Source organism: Aedes aegypti, chromosome 2 (genome assembly GCF_002204515.2).
Source record: "Aedes aegypti strain LVP_AGWG chromosome 2, AaegL5.0 Primary Assembly, whole genome shotgun sequence".
Classification (NCBI taxonomy): Eukaryota; Metazoa; Arthropoda; class Insecta; order Diptera; family Culicidae; genus Aedes; species Aedes aegypti.
The window spans coordinates 328,117,852-328,133,163 of NC_035108.1; the positions used below are offsets into that span (position 1 = coordinate 328,117,852).

Genomic DNA, 15,312 nt, shown 5'->3' on the forward strand with positions numbered 1-15,312 from the left:
AGCAGAGAAGCGTACCACCGAGCGAAGGTCCTCTGAAGATCGACGTGAGAAGGGACAATCACGGGTGGGAGCGGCAGGTCAAGCAGCCCGGAAGAAGCAGTAGTATTCTTTCGTCTCGACAGGCTCGGCGACGGCATCTAAATTGTGGACAAGTTCCTGGATCTAATTTGTGGTCAAGTTTCCTGGAGCTCGACGAAAGTTGCAAGCAGGAGGTAATTTTGGCCGTTGGCACTACGACGAAGGCAGAAGGAACCGTTTCGTGCATCTTACAGGGTAGTGTTGAAGATAGCTCTATTTGGGAATTCGGGTGACATGATCCGGTAGTCAGTTTCCCCTGAATTAACAAGCTTACATCGAAAAAAGTGGTGGAACGATTGGGATAAACTAATACGCAACGGTCTCCGATTCCAATGGATCCCGGGTAACCGAATAGGGTCCTTAAATGTTTAATGAAATCTTGTTTTCATTTGATAACACTAAAGAGCATGTTACAACAACTACTTTAGCAATTTTTCCCGCTCAAATAACGGATATATCATATAAAAACTTTAATTCAAAAATTGGATCCATAAATGGGCCCATTCACATATTTCATAACGCTGAAGGGGGTGGGTGGGTGTCTTGAAGATGTTACAGTTCATACAAAATTAGAAAAATGGTCATACAAAACGCGTTACGAGGGGGTGGGTGGGTGTCAAAAATGTCCATTTTCGGCGTTATGAAATTTGTGAATAAACCCAAATGAACCTTGACAGTTGAGATCATGTTTGACGTTCGCTGAGTCGACAAAAATACCACAGGGGTTTTAGTTTTAACACTGGGGTTGTTCCTATCTGATATTTCGAAAGGGACACGGAAAACAAAATACACCTAAAATTTGATTTCAAACCAAGGGGTGTGACAAAATCTATAAAAACATAAAAAAAATGTTTTTTTTTTGGAATTAAACAAATGAAAAACATTAAAAAAAATGAGTAAACATGTGTTATTGGCCTAAACTTAAGCGTTTGGCACTAAAATTGGGACAGGGCTTCAGGACCCTATTCACATCAGAAGGAGGGGGAACCCATGCCTAGAAACGACGAATGCCAAAGCCTGGTGGGCGCTGTTCTGTACATTGAGGTGAACACGAGACCGGACATCAGTGCTTCAATTCTAGGACGCAAAGTGAGTCGACCAACGGACGCAGACTAAACCGAAGCGAAGCGGACACTCCGGTACTTAAGCTCAACAGCAAACATGAAGCTACGTCATGGCTCTTCAGGACCTCTAGAAGCGTTTGTCGATGCAGACTGGGTCGGTGACAAAGCATACCGGAAATCGAATACCAGCCTCATCTTTAGTCTCTGAGGATCAGTCAGCTGGGCAGCCCGCAAGCAAACATGCGTCACACTTTCGTTGACCGAAGCCGAATTCGTGGCGCTTTTCGAAGCTAGTCGCAAGTCGGCACGAGCTAAAATCTACTGATGATAACAAACGGACGAAACATATCGACACTCGTTTCAATTACGCGAAGAAGTTGGTGAACAATGGTGTGGTGAACGTTCGCTATTGTTCCAGTGACAAAATGGTAGTCGATGTTATGACCAAGCGGGCTACGAAGCGTGATGGACCTGTTGTTCAATATTGCGCTAGGTGTCATACAGAGAGCCAGGCTTAAAAGCCGAGGTACGACTTTCACGAGATCCTGAAAATCTGTGCTTCGCGGACTTTGATATTATTAGGAGAACGTTTGAAACGGTGGCAAATGTGCTCGAGGTTAAGGATTTCAGTCGGATAGTTGCGGGTAGATGATAACAAATTATTGGTGAAATAGACAGGCGCATAATCTGTGGAAGCCCTACTGACTAAGGCCTTCAAGAAGAAACTGCGATCGAAAAAGGTCCACGCCTGCATCATGTATCATGTGTACCACCAATGTATCATGTACAAAACTCTAATAAACTGATTATCTATGGACATTAGACCTGCACCATGCTAGTTGGAGCAAAAAGGTGTGGAGCGATTTTAGCTTGACGGTGTTGACCAGCTGTAGCAGGCCTTGACGAGCGTGGGTTGACAAAATTTCGCTGATGATATTTTTGGAACTCAAGCATATTAAGAGAAATCTATCAAAAATTTGCGCCCAGGCCATGCTAAGGATTCCTCAGGAGTTCTGCTGAAAATTTTGTAGAATTCCTTTAAAAAAATGTGATGATCTCTCAAAGAGTCTTAAAAAATATCTTCACAAGACCACCTAAGAGCTTGGACAGTTTGGAAATATCGTCAGTGTATCAAATTAGGCTCTACCCTACTTCTTCCGTCCACATCTGCAGTGAAGCGCTCTGAATTTGTCTCATCCGATAGGTTGATTGGTCGTTACGGGTTTCCATCTTGTGGATTCAAGTTGTCCCCCTCCTACCGTACTGGTTTATCCATTTCTGTTAGTTCGCGTTCGTCAGTATTCGGTTTTCATTTCCGTCCGTTTTCGTATCAATTCTTCCTTGTGCTCCTTGTTGTTTTGTTGCATTATTGGTTAGCCCTGTTCTGTTGTATTGTTTGCTCGTCTTCTTCCGTTTTTCTTCTAATAAGTTTTCATATAGGAAAAATCTCTGTCTCTCTGTTCTCTATATATTGTGTTTGTATAGTTATAGCCTACTGTCCTAATTTCGCTGGACTTAACACTAGTTCCGGTTCGTTCTTGGTAGTGGTCGCGGCTGATGGAGGTGATTGTAGCAATGGGGATGTCGTGGTGACTGTATTGGTACCTAGCGTGAGCGGATCGTACTGATTGGGGCTAGGCGATGAGAGGGCCGACGCGCCCAGATGTGAGCCCCCTACGGGCGGAGGCGATAGGAGATAGCTGCTACTGCTACTGCTACTGTTGTGTGTAAGACCGGAAATGTTGTGCGGTGATGTCAGAGGGGAAATGTGGGACATAAGCGCTGCCGCACTAGGTTGATACGAGGTCGACGGCAGCGGTGATAGTGATCCGGGCACCTGCGTGTGGTTGTTGTTTATGCTGGGAGCTACGATCGCTCCGAAGGCGGACGTGGACGAGGTTGATTGTGTTGGCAGCACTGTCAGCAGCGAACCACTACCAGCGGACGACCTTGGTGCTCCGTCCAGCGGTGTGGTCATCGGTACCGTGAGGGTTGATTGTTGCATTGGTTTGGTTGGTGAAGTCACCGGCGTCGGACCGATGATCATCAGCGAGGTTTCCATCAGCAGACTTCCGCCGCCGGAGCTGGCACCACTGCCACCGGGCGGTGACAGTGACGACGCACCGGGATCGGACTTCTGTTGATTCACCGAAGTTCGCTGCCTTCGAAGCTTACTGTCTTTTCGCTGGTGGTGGGAATCAACCGGATGCGAATGGTCGTCCTCACCGGTAAGGTCTATCACCTGAGTGTCGGAAACCTTGCCGGCCTGCGGGTGGTGCTTGTGGCTTCGGTCATCCTCTGCGTCATCTTCGCCATCCGATATACTAACGATGTCTATCACACTAAGTGTATCAGCCTTGAGGGAGTTAATCTTCTTCAGCTCTAAAGGTGGTTCTGTTGAAAGAAGAGGACATGAGATATCTCGAGACTGAGGGTAAAGACTACCCAAGTTACCTTCTCCTTTTTCCGGTTCTTTGATGATTGGGACTATGCGGTTTGATGATACTTTCTGCTCGTTCTGAAGGAACAATGAAGTGGTTGCTATCTGCCGAAGTGCTTCTACACCCTCGTACGTCTTTGTTTTCACTATCGACTTGGGGTAGATCTGTGGCTGTTTCGTCTATAAGTCAGGTCGAGGTAAGGTTAGGGGTTTTAAAACAGATCATCTAGGTTAAACATACCGGTATGTGAGGTCCGCGTGCTATCGATACTCGTTTGCTGTCGCCACGCAGCAGGGAAGTTCGGTGATCGGCATCTATTTTAGCGTTTTTCTTATTTCGTGCTTTACGACTAGATGATAAACAGTGTGACGGGCATATACAAAACAGGATTCGCAATATACAACAAAATAAGCCGAGACCTGGAAAAAGGAAGAAACATCATCGGTCCCTCAAGTCACAAGTTCTTCCGTTCCCGCGCCCCGCCTTACCGATTAACGATGGTCCGATTAGTCTTAGTTCAACCGTTTTGAATCCTTTCTCGCCGGTTCCGACGAACGCTATTACTAATCCAATTGCTATCGTACCTAAACCTACGTAAAGGAAGGCATTGGCGAATGAACTGGGGCCTCTCAGCACACCGAGTAAGTCCTCATCGTCCGAGGAGCCACCAACGGATGAGTCTTGTATCTGCAAGGTAATTCAAAGAAAGGGAAACGTGTTCTAATCTATGCCGCAAACGCTTCATCGCAGTAGACCGTCTTACTCGATTACGTTTGACCCATCGTCGATGGCAGGAGGCGGGTGTTTCTTGCACGCTGCATCGCCTACCGCGTTCCAGCCATGCGGCACGACCTTGGGCACACTGTTTTCGGCAATGGTTAGGAAAAGAAAAAGGAGCAGGAATAGAAGAAAACATACATTCAAAATTAGAGTCTGCCTTTAGAATTAGGATGGACTTAGAACTATCACGCCAATTATTACAAATGTTAGACGACATCTAGCAATTTTGTCTCACAACACATTACATTTTCAGTCTTATGATATCTCATTGAACACTTTGACTCACATCGAGTAATCATTCATACATATACGATTTGGTTCATGAAGCTGCCTTAAATCCTTAGATTGTACTTAGTTTAGTTTGTTATTTCGATACTTAACAACTATAATTTAGACTTCGGTTGCTTAAAAACTAGTAGCAGTGTGGTTATTAGAGTAAACAGATAGAACAACAGTAGAGAAAAGAGAAAATAAGCTTACCCTTAGCAGACGAACTTTGTGCAAGAACGCCGCGTGTTGCGCTTCGATTTATCAGCATTCAGTTTTGTTTAGAGAAGAGAAGATGCGATAGATGGCATTGCACTTTGCTTACTTTGCAGAGTAGAGTTGCTTTTGGTGGTTTAGGTGCATATTTAGAGGATTTTTTTATATGTATATCAGGAACTCTAATTGAACACTCTATGAACACTAGAAAAGAAATCACTACTTGAAGCGGTCTATTTTAAAGTACGTACGGTTATTGTGTTGTAACTGTAGTTTTTATTGTTCTGTTGTTGTGTTGTATGTGTTGGTTTCGGTGTAGTGGTGATTGAGCTCATGACCTGTAAGCTGATCAGTTTGATATACAGTTGGATATATCAATGAAGTTGACGAATTGGATTTTCTATTCAATGGCACTGTTCCGTTCTTAAGTTTCAGTTCACTCAAAAGAATTTCAAAACTTTTTATTGTCGTCGAGCCAAATTTAATATAAGTGATTGGAGTCTTTTCTTCAAGATCCTTTAATTACCAAGTCAGAATCTGGTATTCTAAAGATTGAATAAGTTAACATTTTACCATACTTAATTTACAAACTTCACACATTTATAAAAATTGAAGCGTCCAGTTGTATATCCCGATTTTTTTTCCAAATATTCTATCAAATCAAATTTCAGAAAATGAGTTTTAGCAGCATTTAGAGATGTAGTAATAGACAAGGTATGTTGAATTTATCGGAAAAAATGCAACAAACCCATGGTTGTGAAATTTATAAAAGAATGTCGTTCAAAATTATGTCTGATTTATCATAAATTTCTTGAAATGTGGATTAGAGTTCTAAAGTTTTCTTAAAGTATTCGAACAAGTATTTTTATATATATATTATGTTATATTATAAGGAGTTCCTTAATAAGAATTATTCTTGACTGTTAATTGTAAATATTGCCAAACATTTCGTCAATAATTTCATCTAATATAGCTTCAACATATTCAAATATAATAACTTCACGAATTCGATCGACAAATTGACCATCATTGCACTTACGGTTTCTCTATTTTTTTCAGACAGTCCCCTAGAAATTTACCTAGTAACAAATTTTATTCAGTGTTTGATATCTCGAAACCCTGATAAGTTAGAAGGTTGATGTCTTCGATAAAGGTGTCCAACAGATCGAGGGTATCTAGCAGTGACAAACTTGAATGGAAATTTATCCGCTAGGTAAAGCTAGTAACATTTTTTCTTCAATTGTCAATATCTTGAGATTAGGATAAGTTAGAAGGATGATGTCTTCGACAAAATTGTTCAGCAGATCAAGAGTTATCTGGCAATGAAACATCTAATTGAAAATTCATCGCGCTATATAAAAAAAATCTCCAATCGTCTGTACCTTGAGTCTTGATGAGCTAGAATGTCGGTGTCGTGGGCAAAGTTGTTCAGCAGATCAAGGGTAAATTCATTTGTTTGTTTGTTGTTTGCAACGATTACTTTTTGAATTCCTCCACGAATTCGTTATGGCAAGAGTTAAAATGAATGAAATTTTGGGTAATACTAGTTTAGAGTATTATGTTTATGGGTGCAAAATTATCGCAATATTTGTCAAGTAGTTTTCAAGATGCATTCGATAAAAGAAGAGCTACGCCAGCAAATCTTGGGCGCGGTGATCAATAATCCTGGTCATCCGCACAGATGGATCGGTAAAAGGCTTGGAATCCACCATTCCACCGTGTCCCGCGTTGGGACGATGTTCCAGGAGACGAAGACCATCGAGCGGTGCACTGGAAGCGGCCGAACACTGAAAACGGAATACCCAGAGAAGGTGGGGAAGATAAGGCAGTACTTTAAAAATAACCCGAACCTTTTCATCCGAGATGTGGCCAAAAAGGACAATTCGTCGAAGTGGTTCGTCCAGCAGACCATGAAGCGGGCTGAGCTACGTGTTTTTGAGGCCAGGAAGGCGCCACACCACACTGACAAGCAAAACACGGTGGCCAAATTGCGTGCGCGGAAGATGGAGCGTGAGTGGCTCGGAATTAAGGAATTAAGGAATTCGTTCAACAATTTTTTCAGAACCTATCCAAAAATGTCTCAACTAATTTCTACAGAGATTCCAAGTTCCAAGAAGTTCTTTGAAGAATGCCTCCAAGAAATCCTACAAGATTTCTTTGAGGATTTCTGTAGATTTATTCGAATCATTCCTTCGGAAATTTTCCTAATGATTACTTTATGATATTATTTATGATATGTCCTGTAGAATTTTAGCTAGGATTTTTTCGAAGAAATTTCTTGAGGAGTCTCTAAAGCAATATTTTGAAGGTTCTCTGAAGGGTACAGCTAAGTAATCCCTGGTAAAGTTCACAAAGGAATCATTATATTATTTTGGAGGATACCACACCAAAGTCGTCGTCAGTTACGATAATAGTGATGAGCATATAAAATCACTGTGTATTTAAACTTTAGGATTCCGCAAAACGTCATGCTTTTTTTTAAGGATGATTCATGGTTCTTGAAGCACAGTCTCCCGTATCGGTACTCGTAGACTGGACCCCAACAGATTGAATCACAAATCGACCACATTTTGATTGACGGATGACACTTCTCGGATATAATCGACGTCAGAACCTATCACGGCGCAAACATCGAATCGGACCTCTCCCTTGTGATGGTTTAAGTGCGCCAAAGACTTTCCGTGGTGAATAACATTCGGTACCTGCGCCCGCCACGGTATAATCTGAAACGACTCAAGCTACCCGAAGTCTGGAATTGATTACACACAAAGTCTTAAAGCTCATCGAAGCCCCTCTTGAGGACTGCTGGAGTAGTGTCAAAGCATCAATTAAACCTCAAATACCCAATTTTTTATTATGGATCTAAGTATATTTTTTTGCTATCTAAAATCGATCTATGCACGTTTTGGACATTGATTTATTTTTATTCGCAAATTTATGAATTTTGGATTTTGATTTTTCTAATTTTTATTTTTATACAACTCAATTCTTTTTATTTTTTTCTTAAATTAAAGAGGCTTACCGATTTTTGACAATTATAAGAATTTGAATTTTTGCGGTACTTTTAAAAACATAAAATTTCTTATTTTTTCTGGTACATATATTATTTTCCGTGTAACTAACGGAAAAATCGGTTTGAAGTTATTGGAAGGAAATCAACGGAACGGTTGGTTCGACGAGGAGTGGCTTGCTTCTTGCTACCCGTGGAACGATACAAACAGAAGCAAAGGCAGCCAGGATAAAAAGCGTCGCCTGTTAGAGTTGGAGTGCGAAGAGATGGAGCAGCTGTGTCGTTCTCAAGAAACGCGTAAGTGCTACAAGAAACTCAATGCATCCCGCAAAGGCTTTGTGCCGGGATAAGGATGGAGGTACTTCGAAGCACGAACGTGAGGTGATTGAAAAGTGGAAGCAACACTACGATGAACACTTGAATGGCACAGAGGTGGAAAACCAAGACAGCAGGATGAATGACTTTATCAGTACGATGAATGAGGGAGACTGCTAACTGCTATCAAACAGCTCAAGAGCAATAAAGCAGCTGGGAAGGATGGATTGGAGCGGAATTTAATAAAATGGGCCATAAATGACCACGTGATTAATGGACGATCCCAAAAAAGATATATGCTTCGTTCAATGCTGTCAAAATTGTTTTTTTTTTTTTATATCTTTTGAAAATATCACGGGTTTTAGAAATATATAATAATAAAAATATAAATAATACTTTATTGCACAATAACCCTGGTACCAATCATTTTTTCCCCATAAATAGAGACCACGAAGAACTTAACGTTCATCGGTTATTCATCGTCGTTCTATAGAGAATCTGCTCAAACATCACATGAAACGATTTATCCCTGCGGAGATATTCCGTTTGATGAGCGCTCCGTGTCTGCTGTCAAGTGCATTATCGAACGGCTTTCTGGATGTATGAGCACACTTATGAATCAAATATTTAATGTGTGCGATTGTGCACCGAACGCTCGTTGTTTGATCCAGATTTACCAGATCCCCCCTACCAACCTTTTACCGTTCACTGATCCAACAAATACTTCAAAGTCATCTACATATAGGTATATCGCTGCAGTTCAGCACTCATTTTCAGCCTGGCATGGGTTGAATTCGATTCAGTTCGAACAGCATGCAAGCTATACTAATAAAGCCATTATCAAACAGGAACTAGGATAGAAGCACCGGTTTTGACCATAGCGCCAATTGTAGCCATAGTTGAAAGCAATTTGACATAACTCATTTCATGTTTAGTGCATGCATTTAATCATGAAAATTTATTAGACAAATAATATAAACAATTTACTCCGCTTGAGATTTTAATTCCTCTGTAACTAATTTTGCTACAATTTTACTGATTTGGCCACTCTAATTAGAAAACAATATGATTGACCAATTTAGGAGCCAACAATATAAATGTGGCCGAAATTGGTTCTCAGTTCTCATAGCCTATTTTGACCAACGCGATTTCTATTGCGAAAAAGAAGATTTATTTTCAATATTTTCCATACATAATACGAATTGAAAGATTCATTAGACGTATTCTCAGTTGCAGTACATAGAGGACTTGTACTATATTTGCTATTAAAATTTTCACTAACGCTAAACAAAATCGGTGCTTCTACCCTACTACTGAACGGGCTGTATTTGCCGAAGCCCTTTATCGCACACCCACACATCCTTGAACATGCTCGTTCGCCAATGAATTTTGTACAAAGTTTGCCGAACGGTTATAGTTCAATTGATTCTAGATTAGATTAGATCACACAGTTTCCAGACAAAACGGTTCGTTCCTAGTAGCAAATGCCGATTATCTTCCCGACTAAACTTTTGAATGTGTTCCCCATGGATCTGGCTTAGGAACAAAGGGTCGAAAGATAATCGTTTTTGCCGAGCGCTACAACCTTTTGTTCTATTTTTATTTTCGGTATTTTGTAATATCGACCTTTTGTTTTTCGGTGTTTTGTCTATTGACTTTTCGTTATAAATGGTATGATTCTGAATCTATGACAAAAGGTAGAAAGTCAAAACGTTGAACAGACACACGGGCGCAACGACAAAATATTGAAGAGAAAAAAAAGTGACTCTAGGCCGAAACTTATATTTTTTAATATTGTACTAATTTTCACTTTCAAAGATTTTTGTGTTCGGGATAGCTCTAGAAAGTTGAGCTATAGTATTATAGAAATGCATATCAACTAGACCGCACTCCGAACGGTCGCACACACAAAGTTGAATATATTTTATCATCATTTATCCATTCCTAAATGGGAAAGCCAATGCATTTGCACTGCCGCATAACTGGCACTACATGTATAGAGTTTCCGTTGGTTGGATCGGAGAACGATGTCTCTATATCTATACGGTAAGGATAAGCTTTCGAGTTGCTTCCGGGCGAATGTGCGTAAGGCCTGTGCAGGGATTTTCGAATTTGTTACGGCATTAGCCGAGTTAAACCCCTCCCGAAAGGCTTATTCAAATGGTTTACTTTGTAAAGTTTCTAGGACATAACGGTGAATTAAAGTTTTATACGAATCTCAACCAGCCGAAGAATCAACAGCGCAGCATGAGAAACTATTGAATTCGTGGAAAGACATGGACGGAACGCTGAATTTACACGCGATTTTAGACAATCCTTTTTGGGATGAGAAGCGCCGCTTGAAAAATGTAGAGTGGCAAGAAATGAAGCAGTAATGTAACTTTCAGGAAAAACGCAAAGTTTTACAGGAAATTCACTGCATCGCATGCTGCGAAGCGAATTGTATCGGGATAATGTATAAAGTGAGGTTATTGAAAGGTGGAAGGCAGCACCACGATAAACATATGAACGGAGTGAAAGCAGAAAACCAATGTGACAGGAGTAGTAGTACGGCGGTCGAAGGCGATGAACCGACTGCCACGTTAAGTTAAATCTTAATTCTAGCCTCAAATTTTAGAATTTAAAAAATCGTCAATTCACTCCTCAACTAAACTGCACCAAATTTTGCACACAAAGTCCAAAACTATTGTAGTTTTGATTACACTCCCGTGCAAATATCACGGCTTCAGCCAAAAAATTCTTACAAACATTCAAAAAATATGTATGTCAAAATACCTCCGAAGCAAGAATAACTCATTGTTTCTTGAATGCACCAAGATTTTAATCACAGAGATATGGACAGAAATCTTTTGTATGTTTTTGAGGAGGAAAACCAAAACCTTGGCACGGGACTGTATGTACTTACAGTCTTAATTTGTTCAAGTTTTACAAGCAACTCACTGCATCGCATCGCTTGCTGCGAAGCGAAATGAATCGGGATAGGGATTAAGGTAATGTTATTTAAAGGTGGAATCGGTATTTCGATGAACATGTGAATGAAGTGAGAGCAGAAACTTAGATGATAGCAGTAATAGTACGGCGTTAGAGGGCGATGAGCTGACTTCCTCGTTAAGTTAACTCTTAATTTTAGCCTCGAATTTAAAAATTGACAAAACGACAACTTATCATTCCTGAATTGAATTGCACAAAATTCTGAACACAAAGCCCAAAACTATTATAGTTTTGATTATGTATGGAATCAGATCGATCTCGGACACCTGGACGGAATATGGAAGGTGAGTCATATTAGTAAAGGATGTCAATTAAATCTTTCTCATTCAATGAATGGTAACGGTTTCAAATTTTGAACCGTTCGAAATATTATATATTTGTCACTCAATAATTTAAAATGTTTTTGAAAATATCCATAGTGATATCTGTTTGCGGCACTATGGAAATTGCTGACCTACACTGTTCGACAATTTTTTTTTGGATGGATCAGCGACGCGTTTATATGAGTCTTGAAGTGCAAGAAAATATGACTACGGAAAATTGATGTGTCTGTTATGTTTATATGGGCTGGTTGGTCTAATAAACTCTCAGCAGAAATACAAAATTTATATAGGTTGGACACTGACATGTATGTGGTCTTACATGCGCTAGCTGGTTTATCATGACACGATGTCTGTAAAAAATGTGATAACATTGTTATTTGCGATTTACAAATATTTCATTGTGGGCTTCGTAGCCGTGCGATTAGCGGCGTCAGTCGTTTAGGCGTATTGTGCTACGGAGTGTGGGTTCGATTCCCGCCCCAGTCGGAGAAAACTTTTCATCAAATTCTTCACTGGTCCATTGGTCGTTCCGTGTCTCCGTTGTCTAATGTTCGTTATGTTCAGTCTGTGCAGCCTATGGCTGAAGACGGTGTAAATTGTCTTTTTCAAATATTTCGATAGGTACATATTAAGAATAGTTTACTAATCGTGAGATTCATTTCCATCAGAATATCCCTAGAAAAATTACAGAATAACAGAAATTAGCAACAAATAATTTAGTAATCAACATTGTCAAATTTTTTGCGTAAGCCGCTCAGGATTAAAGGATTAAAAAATGTTTTAGGAAATATTTTTCCTTTATTCGGCAATATTGAAATTATCATTGTTTACCTAAATCATGGCCCTAAGCATTAGGGCCGAATCCTCACAAGTCATTTACATTTTGAGTTATTTTAAATTTAAATACACCTTGAACAGCGGAATACGCCTAAAGCAAGACAATTTTCATAGGAAATTATGCATTATCTATGGATAGTTGTTGATTATGCTGTATTGAACATGCCTATGAACATTTTGACTGCGAAATCGTTTTCGGTGATGCCATTTTCAGTGTGACATTTTCCTTGCATATATCATTTGTAGAACTCATGTTGTCATGAATCTTCGGTAGTGTAATCCTAGGATTCGTGATTAAAAAAATACTATGACACGCATTTCTAGATGTCATTTTTCAAGATTACTTAAACATTCTTGTGTTTTCAAAAATTCTTTAAAATATACTATTTTAATCCATAAATGACTGGGTGTATTTAATGTACTTTAAATCCGGGCGAAACTGATCACCATGTCACCATTCAGGGAACTCAAATTAGGTATGTAGCCCTATTTGCAAAACAAACAATAATCCCATTGACATGTAATCAATTTTACCCCGACATGGGATATCCCGATTTTTTATTTCAGAGATAGATTTCAGTACTTAAATTACATTTGTTGGAAAATTTCGGTACATGAGCTAACGAGGTTCACCGTCTTACTTGTGTTTCTGCAATTAGTTATTAGACATTGACAGCATTACAGAAAACAGAACTGAAAACCCGTGAACAATGATCAAGTGTGCTCGAAATTACGTTATTATATTTTTGTATTGTTTGTTTATTTTTTTTTCACAGAGGAAAAGCGTGGTAGTAATAGCGTTGGGCAGATTTGTTTATAACATCGATGTTACTGAATCGATTCAAATTTGAACTGCCGAATTGATACAGCGATTCAATCGAATCCTTTAAATCGATGTTTTTGAATCGATTTAGAATTAAAATTTATGAAGTTTGAAATGCGACCAATTTCATTTACATTCGATTTCAATATCTTTAAATTAAATCAGTTTGGAAACTTAATAGAACAGACTTACCACTTCAAGGCTAGTTCAAAATTTGGTTTCTTTTTCATCTGCTCGTTAAGAAAAATTCAACAAGTTCAACAAAATGAGTCGAATTGAAAAATCGAATGAAGAAAATCACCAATTAACAATGATAGCTGAACAGCAAGAGTAATGGCTGAACATTGGCTGATTAATGGTGTATATGGTAGCGTTGGGCAAATCTGTCCAAAACATCGATGTTACTGAATCGATTCACATTTGAACTGCCGAATCGATTCACCGATTTAATCGAATCCTTTGAATCGATGTTTTCGAATCGATTTGAATCGGATAAAAATTTACATTAATGAAGCTTGAACTGAGATCAATTGCATTTGCATACGATTTCAACATCTTTCAATCAAATCAGTTTCGAAAGTCAATCTAACAGATTTACTACTTCAAGATTAGTTCAAAATATGGCTTCTTTTTCAAAAATTCATTATGAAATATTTAACGATTTCAACAAATTGAATCGAATCAAAGAATCGAATGAAGAGAATCGAATGAAGAGAATCGAATGAAGAGAATCAATTCACCCGATTTTAGGAGCTTCAAGCATCGATTCAAAAAATCGATTAATCGGAAAGCAAACATCGATTTTCGGCACATCGATTCAAAAACGCCCAACGTTAGTATATGGCTGATTACGGTGATAGCTGAACACTTGTTTGAAGAAAGATGTTTTTCAATCCTCGTATTCAGCGATACACCTAATGCTGAACACCAAGCTGAATAAAATATTGTGCATATCTATATTGTTCATTGGTTGCTTTCAATTGTATTCAACCAATATGCATATATTGAATCGCATATTTTTAATGAACATAATCTACATCAACTATATTAATGTATACCTGATTGGGTACTGTATGTTTATTAATTTTTCTCAGTTATTTTTACTACAGTGCAATGTTGATATTTGTACTCACCTATTTCGAGGACACAGTCTGGTGCTATTGAAATTAATCTCTATGCTCCAATATAATTCATTTCGTTATGCGCTTAAGCTCGCGTTGTAATAGTACATTCCACCGTATTTGTCACTACCTCAAAGTTCCGATGACAACATTTAGCATATTAAAATATAAATTGAGATGCCAACTTGTATTTTTTTACATTATCACAGACACACTATTCATAACAAATTTCTGACAGCTATCCTAAAAATTTTCGCGAAGTCCTAGTATCGCTTTTCTAGCCTTCATTCAACCTTGAATCAAACAGGTTGAAGCCGTTATTCAGACAAGACAATAAGTTATGCTCTCGCATCAAGTAATGCTTATACAACCTCATGTGGAGTAGATGACAAGGTGAGTGGCCATAAATCAGTGATCCCCAGTTCAATTCTCAACCGTTCATAATTATTAATCAAAACATATGAAGTTCAGTATATACATTTCCTGTGTATTTGGAATTGCCAGCGCCATTGAATACCCTCACAAACAAAAAAAATGTAAATATTTTGGACATCTACTGATTTATCGCTGAATAAAAGTTGAATAAGCGATTTTTAAGCTTTGCATGATTGACTTCTGTTCTAAAAATATAATCGTTGACATTCAAAGGATTTCGGTATAAGCGCATGTTAAACCTCTATTCAGCTTCCCAAATAGCTTCAAATCAGCTTAAGGCTGGATAAAATCGCCAAAATTAGATGTTTAGAAGCTGAATAATTGAGTATAGAGTCTTTGCTCAACTTCTGTTCAAACAAAGGCTGTTTTGGATTAGTTATAGAAGCGTTTATACAGCATTAAATTGTTACCTGGGCGATTCACCCGATTTCAGGTGCTACAAACATCGATTCAAAATCTCCCAACGCTAGGTGGTAATGAATTTACAAGGATAAATTGCAAAAATCTAGCGGATACTTACTCAAAACACGTAAATTCTGTAAAATCTCATACCCCTGTTTGCCCCCCTATTTACGTGTAAATAAGCCATAGACTAAACACTATTTGACTAT

At 38.9% G+C, this 15,312-nt stretch overlaps 1 protein-coding gene across 4 annotated transcripts in view; it reads right to left on the reverse strand.

Annotated features, from left to right (window-relative positions):
- Nucleotides 1-1,911: 1,911 nt before the first annotated feature.
- LOC5564192 overlaps nt 1,912-15,312 on the reverse strand; it is an 857,608-nt gene continuing 844,207 nt past the window's right edge. For all 4 annotated transcript variants that reach the window (XM_021845931.1, XM_021845932.1, XM_021845933.1 and 1 more), the window contains 5 exons: nt 4,347-4,445; nt 4,072-4,270; nt 3,824-4,002; nt 3,597-3,762; nt 1,912-3,536 (listed from right to left, as the gene is read on the reverse strand). In XM_021845931.1, coding sequence (XP_021701623.1) covers nt 2,635-3,536; nt 3,597-3,762; nt 3,824-4,002; nt 4,072-4,270; nt 4,347-4,445 — 1,545 coding nt within the window. In that variant the 3' untranslated portion in view covers nt 1,912-2,634. The remainder of the gene's footprint in view (nt 3,537-3,596; nt 3,763-3,823; nt 4,003-4,071; nt 4,271-4,346; nt 4,446-15,312) is intronic.